This window comes from Trichosurus vulpecula, chromosome 3 (assembly GCF_011100635.1).
Source record: "Trichosurus vulpecula isolate mTriVul1 chromosome 3, mTriVul1.pri, whole genome shotgun sequence".
Taxonomy (NCBI): Eukaryota; Metazoa; Chordata; class Mammalia; order Diprotodontia; family Phalangeridae; genus Trichosurus; species Trichosurus vulpecula.
In genome coordinates, this window is record NC_050575.1 from 128,402,000 (window position 1) to 128,426,248 (window position 24,249).

The 24,249-nt window shown below is 36.1% G+C and overlaps 1 protein-coding gene across 1 annotated transcript in view; it reads right to left on the reverse strand.

The window, feature by feature from the left end:
- Positions 1-24,249, reverse strand: part of PSMB7 (proteasome 20S subunit beta 7) — an 82,405-nt gene that overhangs the window by 52,283 nt on the left and 5,873 nt on the right. The window contains exons 4-5 of the mRNA XM_036748991.1: positions 23,875-24,015; positions 13,469-13,584 (exon numbers count right to left, since the gene is read on the reverse strand). Of these exons, the coding sequence (XP_036604886.1) occupies positions 13,469-13,584; positions 23,875-24,015 (257 nt within the window). The remainder of the gene's footprint in view (positions 1-13,468; positions 13,585-23,874; positions 24,016-24,249) is intronic.

Here is a 24,249-nt window from a genome sequence, read left to right on the forward strand (position 1 = left end):
CCACATATAATGTAACACTAGAAATATATACAAGGCTAGTTGATTACTTTATGTAAGTTACAAACCTGCATTAAAGTTACAGGGTCATAGATTGAGAGCTGGAAGGGTCCTGAAATGCAGGCTGGCCAACCCTCTCATTTTACTGTTGAGAAAATCGAGGTCCAGAGAGGCAAAGTGACTTAGTTGAGGTCACATCAGGAGCAGCAGAAAAAAAAAGTCCTTTGACTTCAAAACCAGCATTCTTTCCATTATACCAATGCAGGAAAGTGAAACCTACTTTTCCTCTCAAAGACTATGCCAACAAGATCACAAGCTCTAGTGGACAGGCTTTGAGTACCAGTGCAAGGATCACCAGGATGGTCAACAGGTAATGATTTTTGGCTATAGCATGCAATGAAGATTATGAGGCAAGGCAGGATTTGGACCATCACAAGAATATTTTTGCATATTCATGTTGGTGCTTGATTACTTGTGTGCTAATCTGTGTTAAAATCTAAGAAACTGAAACCTGAGTAGCTCGCTCTCTCTCTCTCTCTCTCTGATCATTGCCTTGTCATAAGGAAGGGGCTTGCGTAGCTCAATGAAACTATGAGCTATGGTGTACTGGATTCTCCAAGATGGACATAATGAAAAGTTCTGACAAAAGATAGTCCACTGGAAAAAGAAACTGTAAACCACTCCGGTGTCTGCCAAGAAAACACCATCGACAATATTGACAGAAGGGCCTGGTGTGATAGGGTCCATGGGGTCACAAAGTACAGGATATAACTGAATGACTGAACTAAAAATATCTTACATACATAAGTTCATAGAAAATCCCTTTTGAAACCAATAAAAATAGAGGTATTATAACTTTTTTTACATCACAAAATTGAAGCTCAGAGAGGAAAAATGATTGCCCAATGCCATACTTTTAAGGGAATACCTCCGAGAATCCAGCCACTTTTCAACAAGAAACAAAAGGATCATGATACTCTGTACTTTAAACAGAAACAATAGATGTGAAGCAGTTTCCTTCCTCCTGATCCACAGCTTTTCGCTTCCAAAGGTGGAACCGGACTTGCTAGTATTTCATTTAAATACAACTGTTCTATTGCAACTCCTTCAGTCTTTCATTTACAACTTACTCTGTCTAGCTCTTCAAAATGGCTTTTGTCTCTTCCAGGAAGAAAGAAGTAAAACAAAACAAGTAAAACTCGTTGTGTTGACCACCCCCCCACCACCCCTCCATGGTGTTTTGTTAAGCAAAGCTTCCAAGAGATTTCTTCCTACCTAGCTTCAGTCACCTAATCCGCAGAATTAGAGGACTGGACTAAGGCTCTCTTAAGCTCCTTTTCATTTTGAAATTCTATGCTATAAGTTCCCTTCTGGATCTAGAATGCTATAGTCTAAAGTCCCTTTTACTTCTAGCACTCTATATTCTAAGTAAACTTCTATTCTACTCTCTCTTCTTCCATTTGCTCTCTCCACCTTGGCATCTGCCCTCTCCCTTCTAGGCCCTTCTCTTCAATCCATAGACTGAGTGTAGATGACTATAATTACATAAGACCTGCTGCTAAGGACACAGCTATAAGGGGTAAGTACCTGCATTCTCCCACCCAAATCAGGGATTGAGGAAATCATTGTGTTCATATCTAATAACATAAGCAAATCATATACCACAGTGGTCAATCATAGATGTCACCTCCTTGAATTTGGCCTATGTGCTGGTTTTTGCTTTCAGAGAAATTTCATTCAGGAGTGTGGTCTATCTTCAGCAGGCAGCCTATTAATATAGCTTATGCCTGGCACATTTTTGCCTTTTTTCTTAAATGAAAGAAATTCATTAATGGCCAATATGTCAATTTTTAACTAAAATGAGAAACAGATTGAAAAGAATTTCATTAAGATGTATTACACTTTATAACGTAGATTTTTTTAAACAAACATACCAGAGTTTATGCATATATGTAGTCCCTTTCAAAGCAGCCACTCCGGGAAGCTAGATATTTATTAGATTTAGAGAATCAGAATCTAATCTACTTCCAACCTAAAATACATATCCCATCTACTATACTACATTCCCAAGTAGTCACCCATACTCTGCTAAAAAATTTATAGTGACAAGGATTTCATTAAACACTAGGGCATTCCACACAATTTAAAACACCTCTAATTGTTAGGAAGTTTTTCCTTGTGTCAAAAAAATCTACCTCCGTGTGATTTCTACTCATTGCTCAGTCTACCCCTGAGGTCAAACAGACTTATTAAAGCATCAGTTTTCATTCCATAGGACTGTCCATTTTGAAGACAGCATGCCTCTGTCTTCCTCCCCTCCCCCCCCCAAGTCTTCTCCTCTAGGCTAAACTGCCTCAGTTCCTTTAACAGTTTCTTGTATAGCATGGTTGTGGATATACTCCAATTCCAGTTATCCAAAAATGTGGTACTCAGAACAGTGCCAAGTACATAGGAAGCATTTAATAAATGCTTGTTGACTGACAACCACACAGAGTAAACCTGGAGTTCTTCTTTTGGGGTAACTTTCAGCATATTCTATTTAAAAATTATCAATAGTGGTGAATTTCTAGGCTTTGAAGATATATATAATTTTTGATAACCATAAGTCATTCAGGATTATAATTGGTGAGAAAAGGGGAGTGTTCAATATCAAATATGAAGCTAGAAACAGAACCCTGGTCATTAGCATTATAAGGTTAATTTTAATTCGATTTTATGAAAACAACATACAGGACAGTAATAACTGATATACACCAAGAAAATGATATGCATTTATTTGCTCTGACTATCCAGAAATACTATACCTTTTGTTTGAGGGGTTTTTTGGTTTTGTTTTTATGAAATATTTTTTAAATCAGGAAACTACTTGTAAAGGATCCAGTAAATTACTAATGTCAAATTGGGAAATTCTACAACTTATTACATACAAGAATGAAATACAAAAATCACTTCCCTAGCTCAGTTTTCTTCATCTTATGTTCACCAAGAACGTCAGAACATTCTGGGAAAACACAGGATCACAAATGCTCTCAATTCTAAGACATCTTTTAATTTTGTAATTTTCTAATAGTTTATATTCTTGATTCTGAAAGACTAGGTGCTAACATTCTATATTCCGGCATTCCTTCTGCTGTTAATATTCTTTGCTTCTGTAATTTTAGGAGCAGACTATGTTCCTAGCATTGCTCACCTAGTACAGGGACAAGTAGCCTATGATATACTCATGTGAGCCAGGACAGGTTTGAAAATTAACACAATTAAAACACATTTAAGACCTTGATTAAAATTAGTTTCCTCCATTTGGCTTCCAGGGAATAATTCTGCAATTAGATATGAATTTGGCCAATGAACCACATATGGGATTATGCCAGCCAGCAGCGTCCCTTTCTGAGGAAAAATAAAAACATCTCTCTCAATAATGCCTCAGAATTCTGGAGCAAAAAAACCAAACAAACAAACAAAAAAAAAACCCAAAACAAAAACCATCTACAAGGAAACTGAGTTCAATTGCTCTTCCGCCAAATCAATTTTGCCAGATTTTTCACTATCTCTGAAATGTCTTGTGTTAAGCAGCATTCCATTTTAGGCATCCAAGGACCTGTTTGCCACAACTGACTGCCACAGTGCAAGATGTATGCGGCGGTAAAAGAGTAACATTTAGAACTTTCCAATCCATCAGTGTCAGCCCTCCCTGACAGGGCGCTTACTCACCCTCCCTCATTGTTAGTCAATTTGCTTCTTGTTCTGGGTAAAATTTGGTGCTCTCCACAGCCCCATCGATTGGGATCATTTTTCACTCTGGTTCCTGGCTGAGAGGCCCAGTCTCTCGGTGTTTCTGCCGGCTCCGAAGGCCGACATTGCCAATGCGTGAAGAGCTGATTTATGAATATGAAACAACGTGGGTACCAGGGGACCCCGTTCAGCCACTAGAGAGCGGTGGAATATCTCGCTGCTTCCTAAAGCTGAAATACTGCCTTTCCATGGTTTAATTTTATGCATGCATTTCATTATGTCTTGGCCAGAAGCTTTATTCTTAGACAAGCCAGGCAATCAGACAATCTTGCATCGTTTGCTGAAATCCAGATTTGTCCTTTGTCAGCATAAACAGTTTAATTTGATGTTTTCACTCCTGAGTAAGCACTGAGTATCACATTTAAACCCCTCGTGAGGAGGAAGAACGCTTTCTTTTCATCAGCAAATGTACCTCGATGTCAGATATTTTGCTGTTTATTTACTATGAACATACAAAAAAAACCAATTCTTCCATTTAACATGTATTTAAAGTATTTTTCAAATGTAAAGGGACATTTTCTCTGAAAAACTAATTACCCCAATGAGTTTAATTCAATTTGTGGTAGTAATGGGATAGAGGCACAACTGAGTCCAGTTTTATTCAGAATAAATAATTTAAAACACTATTTGAAGGGATCTGGGATTTTTCATATAATTACTGTTGTGCTGTCTCATTGACCTGATAGGTTATAAATACCTCTTCTCTCCGGAAGAGACTAAATATCAGGGCCACTAGTACCTAAGGAGTGAAAGGTTTTTATTTTACTAATGCAGCATTTCCCAAACTAATTTGGTCAGGGATCACTTTTGAAAGAATTCATAAATTGAGGGGTGAGGAAGAAGACAATAGCACAGAGAATATGAAATAGCCTCAGAAATAAAAAGCATCACAAAAATTTTCAAACGTGGTAGAGGAAATTAAGCCTATTTCAATGCCCCCCACATAATGCAGCACATGATATGTATTTTTAATTCACAATTTTATATCTAATATTTCAAAAGGAAATAATACAAACTGACATTTTCTCAAAATCTTTCATCCACACAGTACGAAACAGAGTTTGTAAAAAGCTGCATTAAATACAAGGAATACAAACACAGATGAGGTCACAGGGTAAAAGTAGGATATTACATGGAAGAGGTTTGAATCTTGGTTCTCTGCAACCATAAACATTTTTTAGAATCCTAAAATGTTAGGCCTGGAAGAGAGATTAAGGAACATCTATTTCAGTGTCTTCATTTTATCTACAAGGGGAGTGAGGCAAACAAAGCAAGGTTAAATTACTTGCTCAAGTCATACACAGTCACATACAAAGAACCAAGGTTTGAATCTAGGTTCCCTGGCTCCAAATTCAGTGTCTTTTTAAATATATATATATATATATATATATATATATATATCAATAGAAATAAAGGCTGTACAAATAGCTACCAAAAACCAGATTGAAGCTAGAAAAAGTCACAGGAAAAAATACTTTAATATTTGCCTCTCTTAATCACATCCATATGTCATTAGACCATACCAGCAAACAGAATCTCTAACTCAGCATTCTGCAGCTTATCTAGTTATCAGCTCTTCAAGAAAGAGTCTTTGCTTCTGCTGGAAACTCATTCTAGGTAGATCTGACAGGTTTCACAAATGCATCTCTAACCCTGGTCCACTTTTTAAAATAATTTCTCCTGTGGCAAGCTATACTACTTTTCAGTTCTTTTACATCGCTCAGACTCCTCACAGTTGAAAGGACCACAAAATTTAATAATTATTTAAATGTATTTAAGTGTAACTAACGAGATCTGTCTGCAAAGAACTAAGAGCAATCCTTCATGTCCCAGATTAAAATGCAAGTTCACTAATGTCTAAAACGGCTTTCAAGTCAGGTTACACAACACAGAGACTAGACATTAGGAAAGCACCAAGTGACAGCAGAGTATAAAGGCATTCTTCAGGGGGGATAATTCCAGTCCAACTCTGAAACAAGAGCAGGTAATGCTGCCCAAGTTAACCTCTCTCTCTGAAGTACAGTTTAAAGCAAAGGAGTTAGAACAGAAAGCAGAACTAACCCTTCTGAAAGGAGGGCACTGACAAGGGCTTTTATTTAGTTGTACGTTGAGAACTAAACTCAAAATGGATTGAATGGACTTTGTGGCAAAAATGTCAAGGCATGAAGAATGTAGAAAGTGTTTCTCTATGCCTACTCTTTGGCCATTCCAGTTACTGGAAGGCACTTGATGTTTTAAAACAGAAACAGGAAGAGAAATTTGGTCCATTGGTATTAATTAAAATCCATTAAGAAGTGGTGAAGTACAGGACATCCTATATACCTTATAACCATATTAGGATTTTACAGCCAAAGATTTCTAAGCTAATGGCACCATCTATTGGCCTTGTGCCATTTTTACAACAGGCCGTGATTCTGATTCTTAAATTCAAGTCCATAGTTTGTCTGTTCCCAATTATTTTATCCTGGCTTTCTCTATACTTTAAAATAGAGATTCAACACATTCTACATTTGATATTTCAAATGCATTTTCCTGTAAAAGACAAACTCATAAAAGCAAAAGCTAGCAAAGAAACCAGAATAATTTACAACCATGCACAAAAAAATACATTAAAAGATTACAAAACCTGGAGCTACAACACAGAAACCATCTAGTCCAACTTTCTTTGGTTTTACAGATAAAGAAACAAGTTGGCCAAGGTCAAACAGATAAGAAGTGACAGGACTACAATGCTCCAGAGGCTGCGGGGGGGGGGGGGGGGGGGGGGGGGGGGGGGGGAGGTCATACTACTTTCCTTAATAATCTCTAGATTTAATCCTTAGAAAAGAGTAGGTGCGATCTTCCCACATGAAATCAAAAAGATGAATAGTAAAGAAAATTTGCTGCTGGTATATGCTGTTTTGGCAGTTGAAATAAACATCTCACTAGAGATTGCATTCTCCTGTTTCTCAGAGGAGGACAATTGTAGGGAAGATAACAATCTACTGCTGCACTCAAATAGAAATATACTATTATCTAAACACTTATGTACAATCAGTCTTCTGGTCAACCAATCAATCAACTTACTACATACCAAGCAATGGGCGTAAGCACTGGTGATACAAAGAAAAAGCAAAAATAGTACTGACCCTCAAGAAACTTACATTCTAATAAAAAGAAAAATATATAATACAGGAGAGGGTTCTTAGAGAAGCTGGTGTTTGGTCTGAGTCTTAAAGTAAGAGGTTTTGGGAGGGAGAACTTCAGGCTTGAACACCCAGTGCAGAGGCAAGTAAATGGGAGATAGAGCATTATGTTGAAGAAACCGTGAGTAGACCAGTACAGCTGGACTGAAGAGTGCAGGGAGGTCTGTAGAATCTAAGTAGACTGGAAAGGTAGGGCTTTTATATTTGATTCTGTGAGTAACCAGGCCCCATTGTTGCTTATTGGGTATGGGGGTGACATGGAAGGACTTATATTTTAGAAAAACACTTTGGATGAGTAGGAGATGTATTGTTAATACAACAGAGGCAATTAAAAAGATGATTTTAATGCATGAAACTGAAAAATGTCTGCACAAAGAAAATGAACATGTATCTAGAATAAGAAGGGAAGTTGTGAAATACAGTGGAAAATACTCTTTGTATCACCTGGATAAGGATCTGGTGTCCAAGCTATGTAGAAAACTAATAAAAATATATCAGACCAAAAGCCATTCCCCAAAAGAGAAATGGGCAAAGGCTATGAACAAGCAATTCTCAAAAGAAGAATTGCAAACTATTAGCAACCATATGGAAAAAAATCCAAATCACTAATAATAAGAATGGAAATCAATTCTGAGGTTTCTGGTCAACCAATCAATCAACTTACACCCAACAAATTGGTAAAGATGACAAAAGATAGGAATAGTTAATGTTAGAGGGGTTGTGGGAAGAAAGGTACACTCAAAGAGATAGAAGATACCTTCTCTCACCTCTCTGCAGAGACAAGAGGTCCACAAGTGAGAAACTATACATATAGCTTCATATTTTTCTAATGTATAGATCAGCTTTGCTGATTGTTTCTTCTTTCTTTAATTTTGTAATCCTTGTTGATTTAAAAAAGAAAACGAACACTGAAAAATTACAAAGAACATGATGACCCCAAAGAAGGAAAAAAGAACATACTGATCCCTTCCTCCTCTCTTTTTTGCAGCAGTGAGAGATCCACAGGTATGGAACATTATATAGATTATCAGGGTTTTTTTTTTCCAATTTCTTAATCAGTTTTGCTGATTTTTTTTCCTCTTTTTTTTTTAGGTGACAAAAACAAAATTTATTTGTTAAAAGAAAATCATATTGGTAACTGTGTATGGAAGATGTATTAGAATGGGGAAAGACTTGCAGTAAAGAGAATAATTAGGTTACTGCATTAATCCAGACAAGAGATGATCAGGGCTTGAACTAAGGTTGTGGCTGAGGAGAAAGGGACAGATACAAGAAATACTGTAGAGGTAAAAACATCAAGATTTAGAAAAGATTAGATATGTAGGGTAAGAGAAAGTAAGGAATTGAGAATAACTCCAATGTTGAGAACCTGGGTGGCTGAAAGGAGGACAATACCCTGAAAGGAAAGAGAAGTTCAGAAAAAGGCTAGGTTTGTGGGGAAAGGGAACTTCTGATTCATACACATTGAACTACAGGTGCCTACAGGATATCCAGTTCAAAATATCCAACAGGCAGTTTGTGATCTATGACTGACTTTCAAGAGAAGAGAGATGGACTATGAAAATATAGATCTAAGTCATTTGCAGAGATGATTATTGAAACCATGGGAGCTGATAAGATCACCAAGTAAGAGAGTATAGAGTGAAGAGGGCCTAGGACAGAATCTTGTGTACATTCAGTTTGGAGGCATCATATATGTGAAAATCCAGCAAGAGACTGAGAAGGGACACTTAGGTAGGAGGAAATCCAAGAAAGAGAAGTCATAAATATCCAGAGTGGGAAAATATCCAGGAGAAGGCAGACAAACAGTGTCAAGAATGCTGCAGAAAGATCAAGAATAAGAATGAAGAAGGCATAAGATATGTCGATTAAGAGACTATTCTAATTTTGAAGAGAGCAATTTCAGTTAGCTATGAGGTTGAAAATCCATGTTGCTGAGCATTTAGAAGAATGGAGAGAAAGTGAAAACATGTATTGTAGATGTACTTCAGATGACTTTTTCAAGGAATTTCACTGAAAAGGGGAGATGGATAAATAAAAGGGGAGGATAGAGTATTATTTTATTTGTCAATTACAGAATCTACATAACTTGCTCTTCCTCTAAAGACTCCCAAAAAGCCAGAATATCATATACCTGTTAAAGTCTTAATTTAACAGTTGAAGATAAACATATAGAAAATAATTAGTACACCAAAAATCTCATTTCTACATCAAATCTCATTACTAAGTCATCATTTAACATCAAAAATCTCACTGACACTAGCCAATAAAAGATAAATTTTAAGATTAACTTTACACAAAAGAAGAAACAAGGCTAGATATGGTTAGCATTTTCCAAACAAAAATATATTTGAAAAATGACTAATTTAAATTCTCCACTAAATTCTAACATTTTCTTGCTCACAAAGTATGACATCTCACAAGGTTTACCTAAGAGTTGCTGAGCTTTTAAGTTGCAACTGAATTCTACAGATACTTTCTAAACAATCAGAAAACTATAAATCCACTAGCAAGCCTAGGGTTAACACTTTACCCAAATGGCTTGTGTAGGGACCCCCCCCAACATTTCCCAATGGCACAAAAACTTATCAATATTTATTCTTTAGGAGGGCAGAGTCAAGATGGCAGAGTGAGAGGAAGTATTTCTACCTAGCTCACCTGGTACATCTCATCAACAACCTATAAAACACACTAGACTGAATTTTGGTTAGGAAAGCCAAGAAAAAGTCACAATGAGGTATTTTTCTATTCCAGGGCAGCTTAAGCAGACAGACAGAAAGGTCTTTGGACACTAAGGGAGGGGCTGGACAGGAGCACACTCAGTGTAGGGAGCATTCCATGGTTCAGTAATGGAAAGGGGGCTGAGACAGAGTACCAGAGCAGAAAGAGATCCTAGGAGACCCCTGAATTAGTGCTGGGAGCAGGAATGGGTGCCATCTGGCAACTCATCACCCAGGGTTCCAGGGTGGAGAGGAGCTGCCAAGTGCCTTAACTGAATACTCTTTATTTTTTAGGTTAGTATTCTGAAAATGTACAAAGGCCTTATTTTCCAGAAATGTCCTGGCCTAAAATTTTAATCATGCAGCTCTTCTCTGGGAATAAGCTAGCAAAATAAAACTTTGGGGTGGGGGGAGGAATGCAGTGCAGGCACAAAAAAGGGTTGCCAAGATATCATCTAGCAACACTATCCAAGCTTTTCCTGATCCTAGTTGGGTCTGCCTAAGTTGAGTAAGTTGGCAAGATAAAAGAATCATATAATCAATCAAAGAATTATAAGACTGCCCCTTTTGTCTATAAGAGATATATCTAAGTTACCGCTTTCCTTTCCTTTCAGTAGTTAAGCCTGGATGTTTTACTCAATCTTTAACACAGCCAGGTAAAGCAATCAGCCACTTCAAAAGTTACTCTAATAAAAACCACTTATTACATAGATATAAAAAAAAAGAGAGAGAGAGAGAAAAGGAAAAGAAAAAAAAAACTAAGGGATGCAACGTATTTCTTTGGATGGCCACAGACTTACTTCACAGACATGCTATACACCATTATACCAGGAAAAGACACTTTTAAAGCACAGAGTTACTAAAAACAGCTTTAACTGATATACCGTTCCCTTAAGTATCACCTTCTCATCAAGGGCAACCCTTATGGAGGGGCTTTTGCATTCAAGACTCAGTCCTGATCAGATAGACCATCATATTAAAGACAAGCAAGATAGCAATAGTCTATTCAATGAAAATGAGGAGTAGCCTTCAGGCTCCTGGCTAGTTGCCAACACAGCCCCGTGAGTAGACAAAACGTAGGCACCTTCGTCTTTCAGGTAATTTGTAGCTGCTAGCTCTTCCCGTCAAATATCTCAAAAATTTAATTAACAAGTTGACTTTAGTTTTGTTTCTTGTAAATGAAGTATTCTAATTTGAGTAAGTTATAAAAATGTGCATTAAAACCCTATTTTCACACTTATTCTACATATGCAGTAACCCAAATTCCACTGTGAATTTCAATGTTCCACAAGAAAAAATTACTTCAATAAAAACATTCCAATTTGAAAATCCTGAGGGATTTGTTTGTTTTCTAATCTGTACTTTGAGGTCATGAATTACAGAATCATAGAATGTGTAAGATGGATGGGACCATAGAAGACAAATGTCTGAACCTACAATATTAAGAGCTGGAAGAGACTTTGAAATAAAATATAAAGGCTATTAAAAACCTCAGAACAGGCTACGAAAATTGCAAGTATAAAATATTAGAACACAGAACAGGATGTTAGAGAAGGAAGGGTAAACTTTAGAACATTGAACATACAATTGGAGATGCAGTTTGGTATGCATCCTTGAATAAATAAATCACATCATCTCTCAACTAGATTCAGGTCCTCATGTCTAAAACAGGAATAATCTCAAAGAGTTATTAGTAATGATTACCATTGCTGCATTTTTATAAGATTACTGCAATTATGTATTACCATTTCCTAATGTCCAGACGTCCCCTTATCAAAGAATCATCTAACGCAATATCTTAATTGATCTAGTCTCTTGTTTTTGTTTTGTTTTTGTTTTTTTTAATTTTTTAAATGGTAGCAAAACAATAATGGTTGCGGCAGAAGATGCCCTAACATCTAGTTCCCCACAGTGATGAAATCATACATCCACAACCAATCCCCCCAACAAAACAAAACAAAACAAAAAAACTAACCGGAAACTACTCCTCATACAACAATATCACCACCTGGTGGTCAGAGTACGCAAAAGAAAAAAATTAATCAAAACAGCATCATAACTTTAAAGGCTCACACACGCAAATTCTGAACGAGAAATTAAGACAACATAATGTTCTAAAAAATCTGCTGCTTTTAAAAAAAACAACCAAGAAGCTATATACAGGGGGCATATCTGACCTACTAAAGTGGTCTGTAAACTACAAATGTTGAATTATCTATAGCCCTATGCTCACAATGGAATCTATAAATGAGAACTGTTTTCAATAGTTAGGTAAATACAAAGTACATGTATAATTTAGGGGGTGTGGGTGTCATTACTCGATATGATTTTTTTTTCCAATAAAATATAAAATTAATGCTCAATAATCTCATTAGTTGTCTGAAAACGCACCCCACTGAATTCTGATTAGGAAAGCCAAGTCATTTCTTCTCTCTAAGCTTAAGTTTTTCAATCTATAAATTGGGTATAATGGCACCTACACTACACCCTCTTACAGGTTTATTATAAGGAAAGTATTATGTAAACTATAAGATGATGGAGAAAAGTGACTTATTGTCATTACTCTTCCTGACTATCAGTGTGCACAGTCGTAAAATGGAAGTAATAGTTGCATTATCTTACAGTACTTGTGTAAGGAAAGTGCTTTGCAAAATATAAAACACTAGGTTAATTATTACTGATTATTAATATTGGTCCAATTAGCACTATTCCAAAGCTTAAGAAAATCTGATGTGTTTTCTTTATATCAACTAAAAAAAACCTTTTTTTTTTTAATCAGCTCTTTCCCACTATTATTCCTCAATTTAAAGGAATCAGAAAAAAGGAAACAAACAGTACATAAGGCTGAAACCGACAATAGAGAATACATTTTAAGGGAACAGTTTTGAATGCAATTCTAAATTTACTATAAGCACCTTCATTTAAAAATAATTACAAAGATTCATCTGTATAGTATCTAGGGGGCACATCATTCTCCCCACCAAAGAGAAAACAGCTGTCATATAAAAATCTTATAAGAGGACAGATAACACAATGGGATTGCAGAGTCTCTAAATGGCAATTTCCAAATGACTCGAGGTGGTAGTTTCCTAGATTCTGTGGTGCCAAGATACCAATTACTAAAATTTTAAGATGCAGAAAACAACCAGTTTTGTAGAGCTTACTGAATAACTAGCTACATATACAGAAATAGAAACACACACACACACATCCCTGTTTGTTTGTATCTCTGTTTCTGTGTCAATTTACCCCAGAAATTTCAGAAACAAAAGCAAATATTATCAACTGTAATTTCATTCTTTTAAATTCAGTTAAGGAAAACTCTCTTTAAAATGGACTGCTTTTTTTTGAAACAGTAAATTCCTTTATCAGTGGACTTTTCAAGCTGAGACTAGAAGGCAGGACAACTTGTCCTGGATGTTGCTGATGGGACTCACAGTTCAGGAAAAAGGGTTGGACTAGATAACTTCAAAGATCCTTTCCAGCACTAAAACTGTATCATCTACCATTCTATATTCCAAAGTCTCTTCTAATGGTAACTTATGTTCTGACATTCTATACCCAAAAGTCCCTGCTAGCTCTAACCAACTAGGTTCTGATTTCAAAGTATGATTTTTAAAAAGCATTTTTTTGGGTAGCAGCCAGAATACAAGTCAAGAAATGTTGGAAAGCTATGAAAGAAGGTAGCTTGTTCAAGAAAAAGAGAACATCTATTTCAAAGGCAAAAAAGAAAAATAACACCATCCTAAAATATGTGGGAGAAGTTCAACTCACCCATGGTGACATAAGGCAATTTATCAGTTGATCCATGAGGATAGATGCTGTAGAGGTGAGGCCCAGTAACATCTACTCCTCCTAAAACCAAGGCTGCACCAATGTAACCTTGATACCTAGTAGACAGAGTATGCATTAAAAAAAAAAGTAAAAAAAAAGCATCATTTAAACAAAATTTAACCACACAAATGCTGAATGAGATGTCTGCTTTTCTTGATTCTACTTGGTTTTCTCAGTTACCCTTCTTAGTTACTTGTTTTGAATGAGGGAAAAGCCAGACACTGTCACTAAGCCACTTTTAAGACTCAAAAACAGGGAGCTGATAAATCCAAATCTACAGATAGCTACCAAGGGGACTTCAATCAATCAGTCAAGAAACATTTTATTAAGTATCTACTATGTGCCAGGCACTGTGCTAAACACTGGGAATACAAAAAGAAGCAAAAGACAGTACCTGCCCTCAAGGAGCTTAGAGTCAAATGGGGGAGACAGGTAAACAGATGTATACAAAGCAAGATATTGACAGGAAAAACAGGAAATAATGAACAGAGGGAAGGCACTGACATTCACTAACACTGTTCATAATATAAAGATGGCAAAATTGTTCTCTTGCTCTTTTAAGGTCAGGTTCTCCAAAACTAGGTCACAAGAATGAGCCAAATTCCTGGGAACATTTTCAAGATGCATCCTAAATGATTACTCATTTTTGGACAACGCTAAAATTTTGTATTTACAAACTCTTGTCGTTCAGTTGTTTCAGTCATGTCTGGCTCTTCATGACTCCATTTTTGGGGGGTTTTCTTGGCAAAGACACCGGAGTGGTTTGCCATTTCCTTCTCTAGCTCATTTTACAGATGAAAAACTGAGGCAAACAGGGCAAATTTCACAGCTAGTAAGTGTCTGAGGCTGGATTTGAACTCCTGATCGTGAGACTTCCTGATTCTAAGCCCAGTGCTCTATCCATTGCACCACCTAGCTACTTTCCACAAAACCACCATTACATGGTTCAACTGAGAGCAAACAAGGCCTACAGAAGGAAAATGGGTTGCACTACATCACAGAGCAATGACAGAATGGTGAGCCAAACTAACCTCTCCTATCAGTTCAATGCTCTTTTCCCCTATGCCACAGTGCCTCTCCTCTTCAACCAAGTTGCCAAAATAAAAGGGCCTACCATGGAGCCTCATACATTGAAGGCACTGTTGAATAAACAAACTGCCAAAAAGGGTCCCCGAAAGAGATAAACCATATTTTCCCCACTGTCTCTCACAATAATACAGGAAACCTATTTTGTGTGTGTGTGTGTGTGTGTGTGTGTGTGTGTGTGTGTGTGTGTGAAATAATGTAGTCAACAGGGCAAAAGGAAAAGAGAGCTAGCCAAACCTTGGCATGAGTAATCATATGCTCCTGGATATGTAGCAAATGAAACAAGTACCCTTCCACTATCCCTTGAGGGAATGACAGTGCCCTGTCCAACTCAGGGGGGTGCTATGTAAAATGATGCACATGCTTAATAAATTAGAACATGATATGCAAATGCCATGCTTCTGAAATGCAGAGAACATTAAGAATACTTCAGTGGATCTGTGAACTCTTCAATGCAAGTGTTCCCTCCACTGGTACAAATCACAACCTATCCATGTCTTCTTATCCAGTGTTTTTTTAGTTCTCCTTTTTTGTCCATAGGTACGCCACAGAGAATTAGCCCAACATAATAAAGGGCTTCCCCAGTGCTCTTTCTTACATTTTGTGAAAACCAGCAGAACATTCAGACTGTCCATCTGTTATACCTTGCTCTCATCCTTTTCTGATCTTACATTTTCTTGATGCTATCTCCTAGACTTTTTGAGCATGTTCCATTACTAGAAATATAATGTAGTCCATAAGTACCCACATAAGTATCTCTATCTAAGCATCACTGTCTGTTCATTGCCTTCTGTATAATGCCCATCTTTGGTTCTTCAGAGGCTGTGGTGTTCCAGGTCTCACTACCATACAAAAGCCCTGGTAAAATGTTTCTATTAAAAAGATGGGCTTTAGCTCTTATGGGAAGCTTGGAGGTCAAAGTGCTTTGCAATTTCTTGAAGCAATATAACCCACTCTCTTCCTTTTCAACTCTGGGGCCAGCTAACTTCATTTATATTGTCTATCCCAGATATAGATGCTATTGGACAAGTTCTATAGGGCATCCATTCAGAGGCACAAAGAAATCTGGGCAACAAACATTCTTCATCAATTTGGTCTTTCCTGTGTCGATAAACAGGCCATACTGTGTTTTGTGATTACCAATCTCTTCCAGAAGGCTCTGCCACTAGGGGCAATCAATGCAATGTTTTATCCATAAATAGGAGCATCTAGATGGAATTTTGATCTCAATTCTAACCTCCAGATATATACCACCATAATGGCATAATTTTTGGTGAGCATAAATTTCTATTTATTATGCCTCATCTGATATCTATTATCAGGTTCTTGAACAAGGTCATTCCTATTGTGGGAATCTTAAAAATCTTGATACACGGATGGGAGACATCTTGTTGTAAAAAAAGAGCCTATAAGGCGGCATTTTATTTTACCAAGTTGAATGTTTTTTTCCCCCTCCAAAATAAGCAAACAAGCACAATCAATCATGAAGTGGCAAAGATTTGGTGTATTGTTAAATAACATATGCAAAAGCCCAGCCTGCTTATTCTCAATTATTATCATCAAAGATGTCCTTAATTTACATATAGTTGACCATCATAAAAAGTTTTAAAGACAGGACAGTAAGCATACAGGTCTATAATTGTTGATGTTTTCTTTTTTGGGGAGTATCAATAATGTATGAAATTTTTTCAAGTCATTGGCATCTTCCTCTCCTTTAGATATCTTGTACATTGTTCACTCAATATTCTCACAATTTTATCACCCCTAGTGTGACTCTCTTCTCTATATGTTTGATCTAATCAAAATGCTTTTCCCATCTCTGTGCTGTTTAGGGCCAACTCAACTTCCTCTTTAAGTCCCTCAGGAACATTGTAGTCCAAGTCTTATGGACTGATGGAGAAAAGTTTGTTGTAATAATTTTTGCAAATCTTTTCCATTTTTCTTGTTTGTAATTTGCTTTCTCATTTTATCTTTAATGTCCCTGGGGTGACTTTGCTTAGCTGGGTACCTTGCCAAATTCCTTCTGACAGCTTCTCTCAGTTTTATAAAGATAACAGTGTTCAAATCATCCATTATTCTTCATGATTTTACAAATTTATATTCTAATGCAGTGTTACCTTTGGCAGCCATCTCTCTCCATTTGGCAAGTAGGGCAAATGCTGGCTAACTAGCATTTTCTGGGTTCCTTTGGTCTCCTTGTTGTAGCAATGTGTTCCATTTTACATATATCTGCCATCCTTCCAGTTTCATCTATGAATTCTCTTAAGATGGCCTGGCTCATTTAACTCACATACCACACTTTCATAAAGTAATTTTTACTCTACTGCTTTTCATTGTTTTATAGAGCAATATCGGCTCATAATTTTCCACAATGCTACTGTACTGTTTTAACAAGTGAGCTTGCATTCCAAACTGTCATCATTACTCTTGACGGCCATCTCTCTTCATTTAGCAAGGAAAGCAAGTATTTGTTGGTTAAGTCAATTTCCAGGTACCTTTAGTCTCCTCACTCTAACAAGTTTTACATATTAAGCTTTTGCAGTTGATAAAGAGGGTCAATATCTCTCCCTTTTTTGTATTTCCAACTTTTCTGCATCAAAGGACATATCTGAATCAATTAAAAGCTGTTGCATCACACTATCTTCTCATATATATCCTTTCTATTTAAACAGTAATTTTGACCTTTGCTCTTATCAGCTGATAGTTTACCTGAAAAAAAAAAACCCAGCTGACTCTGATGTCTCCCATGTAATTTTGTTTTCTTCCTAAAGAAAGAATTCATGACATATAGTACTGAGGTTTGTGAGTAGTTTATATGACTTTAGCCTCTGTTGATTCTCATCCTCTCAGTCATGTTGTCACACATTCTTCACCCTTCTCTCTACCAACTCTCAACTGATGTCACTGAGGATCCAAGCATACAATGACTCAGAAAGGTCTTATCAAATTCCTCATAGAATCTCTCTACCTCTTCATTCTCTAAGAGATGTTGGCACATCCACAAGAAATAACTAAAGGGACAGATTCAGAAAGATCTTGGAAGATGTGTATGAACTAGCCAAGAGAAAAGTGAGCAAATCCAGGAGAACAAAAATAGTAATGACAGTTAGTATTGATTAGCCCTTAATATGTGCCAGGCGCAGCGATAACAGCTATACAAATATTATCGAATTTGATTCTCACAACAGCTCTGGGAGGTGGGTGCTTTTAGGAGCTCCACTATACAGCTGAGGAACCTGAGACAAGAAGTTAAATGACTTGCCCAAGGTCACACAGTTAGTATCTGAGGCCATATTTGAACCTGGATTTTCTTGACCCCAGGCCCACTCTATCCACTTCACTAAAAGCTGCTTCAACATATACAGTTACTACAGCATTGTAAAGAAAAACTAAAAGAATAAAGAACTCTGTCCAGTATAAGGACCAACCATGATTTCTGAGAATCCAAGATGCTTCCCACCTCTCAACAAAGAAGTTATGAACAAGAGGTAAAAAATGAGATATACATTTTCAGATATAATTCAAAATGTGGATTTGTTTAGCTTGACTATGCTTAAGAATTTCAAGAAATGGGATTTTTGCTGGGGAGGGGAGAACTAGTGGTTTAAGGAGATTTAGGATAATAAGGCAGAAAAAAGAATAACATCAATGAAGACCTTCTAAAAATTGCATAAAACACAAGTTATCAGTAGGAAACATATAGCTTTAGAACTAATATGCTGAATGTATTACATTTTTAAAACACACACACACACACATACATACATATATATATACACACACACACATAAAGTATAGTACCAGTTTCATGAATAATCTTTTTTCTGTTCTTTATATATGAAAATGCTCATATTCGATGGTGCTTGTCAAGTTCAGAATAACAAAAAAATAAAAAATTTACTTTTGAAAATGTTAGATAATAATTGCATAAGTTACAATTATTTTTACAGCAGTTTTTTTTTGCTTATGCTCATAATGGGCACTATAAGATAAAAATACCAACTGTTCCAAGAAATTATATTTCTGTTCAAATTCCCTACTTATCAGAGAAACACAAATCAAGACAACCTTAAGCACTAGCTAATTCCCATTGGAATGACAAAAGTAGCTAAAAAAATTATAAAACCAAAGTTGGTAGTGTTGTGGAGAAACAGGAATCCTAATACTTTGTTGGGGGACTGCAGACTAGTGCAAACACTTTGGAGAATAATACAGGAATATGTAATAAAAATAGCAAAACACAGCTTATAATTCTGTAATTCTGTTGATAACACTTTATCTCAAAAACACAAAAAGGAAGGAAAAAAAGACCTATGTGCACAAAAATATTCATAGCTACTCTTGCTTGTATGTAATAGCAGAAAAAGGATGAGCAATTTATAGGTAAAAAACTTGAGAATTGCTGAATAAACTGCTCTACAATAATGTAATACAATAGTGTGATATAAAAAATGACTCATACAAGGAGATGTGGAAAGACCTATATTCATGAGGATAAATGTACAATATCAGCAGAACGAGAACTACATATATGTTGACTACAATTATGCTGGGAGAGAGAGAAAGAAGGAACATGACCTTGAAGTAATAGAACTTCAGTCACATCTAGAAGGAGACAGAGAACAAAAGTATTTTTGTTTGTTTCTTAATTCATTTTTTTTCTACTTTATTTAAATAGAAAGGGTTTCATAAAAACTTTTATTTTTTGCTTTATATTTTATTACTGAGAACTAAAACATACAATTTCTTAAGAAAAATAAATGTTTCTTGTTACCTTTAGGAATGAAACCAATTCATCTGCCTCTCTATGGAGAATCTGTGGGCTACTATTTCATTTTAACTGCAACTTCCTTCTGTCTTCTGTAGTTTATTGTGAGAGAATTACCAATATTGATATGGTTAAGTCGATCCAGTGGTATCAACTGGACAAAGACCTTATATTTAGAGTACCTAAGATTAATTTAATGTTTATAAACAGTCTAAAAACTCTGACTCTTAGCACCCTCTAGCCTCTTTCCTATGACTACACCATAATCACACTGAAAACAGAATGGGTGAAAGGGCAAAACTGAAATGGTAAAAACAAGTAAGACTAAAGGCCATTTTCTATTGTTCTTTGCTTCAACAGTTGCCATGGACATTTTTAACTCAACACCAAGCAAATAACCAGTTAAGATAAGTCCGTCCACTCTTAGCTAAGCTATTACTGGCACAATACTTGAAGCCTTTCCAATATGGTAACTTACCTAAGCTCATATTCCTCTGGCTTAGCCTTTGAAAACCCAGGGCCACTCTCACCTCCATAAGGTGTTTTAAATTGCAACACAGCATACAAATATAAGGTGATATGATTGCTTTCAACTAATATAAAGAGATTATTAGGAAAAATCATTGTACTTTTTTCTACTTAACAGTTCTAAATAATATCTAGCATTTTAACTGACTTTCATATAGCGCTTTAAGGTTTACAAAGCTCTTTACATAAAGTAACTCATCTGATAATATTCTAGTTGTCTTAGAATATGTAGGACATTGAATTAGAAGACTAGAAATGAGAATTTTAGATCTGGTTCTTTCGGCCTTGGCAAATCACTTCACCTTTTAGAGCCTAAGCTTCCTTAAGTATAAAAGGAAATTGTACTGAATAGCCTGTATGGTACCTTTCCAGATCTAATCGTTTAGTACCACGGAAAGAGCACTCAATTTTGAATTAGGGTTTTTGGATATAAATCCCCACTCAGAAAACTATCTATGGGCTTGGGCAAGTCATTTCCCTTCTCTAGAAAAGAGGTTAGCCTAGACAATGTCTAAGATTCTTTCCAGTTCTAAATGCTATGACTACCCCCTACCTAACAAGAATTCAATTTTAAATTTTGTGATGTATTTAATATGCCACCAGAGGGAGCTCATACCGTCTTGTGAATTTAAAATAAAAATTGGCACTTTTAAAAAATTTCCATCAACGTGTTTTGCCAAATTTGTGATATTTTTAATTGAATAAAACTTAACCAGACATATTCTTTCATTCATTCAAAGAAGCAAAGTATTTTTGAGCTTGAAAAGACCTCAAAGGCCAATCAATAGCTGAAAAAAATTTTCCTCTATCACCAAATTTTCATCCAGTCTCTATTTGAAACATTCCAATAAGGATCTCAATAACTTCTGAGCTAATTCACTCTAATTTTGGACAGCTCTAATCATTGGGAAGACTTTCCTTACACCAAATCAAAATCTGTCCCTCTCAAAAATTCTATTCACTATTCCTATTCTGCCCTCTGCAGGAGCAAAATAATTCTAATTCATTTTCCAAATGAAAAGAATTATCAAATTCTCCAGTCTTCTCTTCCCCTAAACTAAACATCCTCAGCTCCTTCAACCCATCACCAAACAGTACTATCTTCCAGTCCACTATCTTGCTGGTCACCATTCTCTAGATGAGTTCTCATTTGCTAGTATCCTTTCTAAAATTTGTTTAGTGGCTTCCAAGTACCTCTAGGATAAAATATAAATTCCTCTGGCATTTAAAGCCCTTTATAATATGACTTCAGCCTCTCTTTTCAGGCTATTATAATACATTATTCTCTTTTATACATTCTATGCTCCAGCCACAATTCCCCATATGTAGCATTCCATCTCCCACCTCCCACATAGGTTTACTCCATTCTGGAAATGCTTGCCCTTTTCACCTCCCCCTTTTAGAACCACTGCTTTAAATGTTTAGCTTAAGCGCTACCTCGATCTGTGAACATGTTATATCAGTAGAATATAGTAAGTTCCTGAGCACAGGGACAGTTTTATCTTTATATATCCAGATAGCACATCACCAGGCATATAGTAGGCACTTAATGAATGCTTACCAATTCACTGCCTACTCCCATGAAGTTCAATTCCATTCAATTCAAAAAACCTTTGGTAAGCATTTACTTAGAGCAAGATGTTTGTTATGCTAGGTACTGCTGATGGACACAAAGACATTAATGAGAATGCCTGCCCTCAAGGAGCTTTTATTTTACAGGTAACAGAATAGGTACACAGATAAGTAAATATAAGTCAGTCTGAAGAGAGAAAGAACAATGACAACTGAGTAAATAAGGAGAAGCTTCAGGGAGGGGTTGGAACTTAAAACACGACCTAGATGGAAGATTCTAAATGAGGGAAGAAACAGAGGTACTACTTAGAAATCAAACATCTAAATGTAACTAGGTAGGTAAGAACTATCATATTAATAGGTGACAGTTACATTAGACTTTAAGGTTTATGAAACACTTTATGTACATTATCCCTTTTGAGCCTCACAACCATCCTGTGAGGAGGGTATCTCAAGTAGTATATAATCCCTACTTCACAAATGAGGAAACTAAGACTGTGCTCATACATGTTACTAGGCATTGCAAGCAGTATTCCAACCCAGGTCTTCTTAAAAGTCCAGCAGTCTTTCCACAATGCTTTTCCAAGATGTAACGATGAGCTATGTATTTTCTGTTTATGAACTCAATGAATTCCATATCCATGAACTGACAAATATGGCAATATGTTACAGCAAAAAAGCATGGGACTGGAAAACAGGAGACCTAGCTGTTATTAACTCACTATGAGACCTTGGGTAAGTCAACAGGCTTCAGATACCTTATATGTAAAATCAGGGCATCTGATTAGATTCTAACTGATGGTCTATGAACTTGGGTTTTTTGATATTTTGATAACTGTATTTCAATATAATTGGCTTCTTTCATAATGTCATACATTTTTATGCATTTAAAAATATTAATCTAAAAAGGGGTTCATGGGCTCTATCAGGCTATCAAAGGAGTCCATAACACAAAAATGGTTAAGAATCCCTGGACTAAATGATCTCTAGAGCATATTGAAGTTTTAATAGCCTTCTATATTTTGAGGTCCCTTCCAATTCTAAAATTCTATATTCTAAAGTACATGCCAGCTCTATTAATTCCATGATTCCATTCAAGTAGCAAGCTTTCTCAAGTTTAACAAACCCCTTAAGAAAAGAAAGTGAATATAAATCAAATAGATTGCAGGTAACACAATTGTTACCTGCAAAAAAAAAATTGTTTTGATATAATGAACACACACACGAACACACACACACACACACACACACACACAAAACCTAACAGAGTCAACTCAATCTTCATACTGTTTTAGATTTTTCTGGTTTACAATGTGAAACTAGGCTGACAGAGTAGACGAGTAGACTAAGTTCCTCTTAGGCAAGAACTATGTTATTTGAATTCCCCCCAAGTGTCTCTCACTGGGCCTTATACATAGTAGGTGATCAAAGGTTTGCTTCCCCTGCCTCCAACCTCACATGGCATTTTAAACTTATAATACATTATGACAATTATTTTGTATCATAGTTATCAACGTATCAAACTGTAAGCTTCAGGAAGACAGGGACAATGTCTTAACTAAACTGTGTATTTCTGTAAGTATCTAGTACTATAGTGCTCAATACAAATTAGGTTCTTAATGTTAACGGAAATGAATAAACAAAACAATTTACAGAATCAAATATGTTACGAAAACAGTCAACTGTATACTTTTTGTTTCTGGATTTAAACTACTCCAACCCACTAAATGACAGATAAGACAACATGGTATCACAAAAATAGCATTGGTCTGGTCACCAAAAACCTAGATTCTAATCTTAGCTCTATTAATTAACTTTGTCACCTCAGGCAAATTCTTGGACAAGTCATGCCCTGCATTTATTAAATGTATTTCATAAAAGATGACTTAAGAAACTTACTGGCTATATGACTTTGGGCACATGGTAACCTCTCTCGACTTTAGTGTCCTCATCTGTTAAATGAGAGGTTTGGACTAATGTCCCTTCTAACTCTAAATCTATGATTCTAAGAAGCAAAGTAAAGGAGGGAGAAGAGTACTGGATTTAGAGTTAAAAGACCTGGGCTGGAACTCTAACTCTACCACCTACAACCTAAGTTACCTTGGACACATCACAACCTCTCAGAGCTTAATTAGCCTCATCTGCAAAATGCTGGGTTTGGACCAGATGATTTCAAATGTTCCTTCCAGCTCTAAATGCTTCTAAGCTCAATTACTATAAACCATTAGTTTATATAACATACACAATTTATATTTATTATTATATAATTCTACATTATTTATATATTATAAAAATATAAACTAAATTATATAGCATTACTTACTATAAAATTTTTTAAAATCCTAGAAAGTAGTGCAATACTACAATGAAAATAAGTAAGTCATTAAGTTACCTAAAAAGCATCTGTTTAAGCATTCGATTAGCTGTAACAACTCTGGGTAGGCGTCCGGTAGAAAGGGAATGGAGCTCCAGGTTGGAAGAGATCAGCTGAGTTGTCATGTCAGTGTCTGCTGCAGTCCCAGCACCACAGCAACTGGAAAATATGTTAGCAATCTATAAATTTCAAAGGTTCAATTATGTAGACATTCAGTCAGACAAAAACTTCTCAGGCAACTTTCATAAAGACAGAAAAAGAAAAGTGGGACTATGACATTAAAACCATCAAGCCCAATTCATCCAATCTCTCCCTTGCTTCAATTTAAAATCCAGACTACAGATAAAATACTAAAATTCTCTCTGTATAATGAGAAAAGCACTAGCCAAGGAA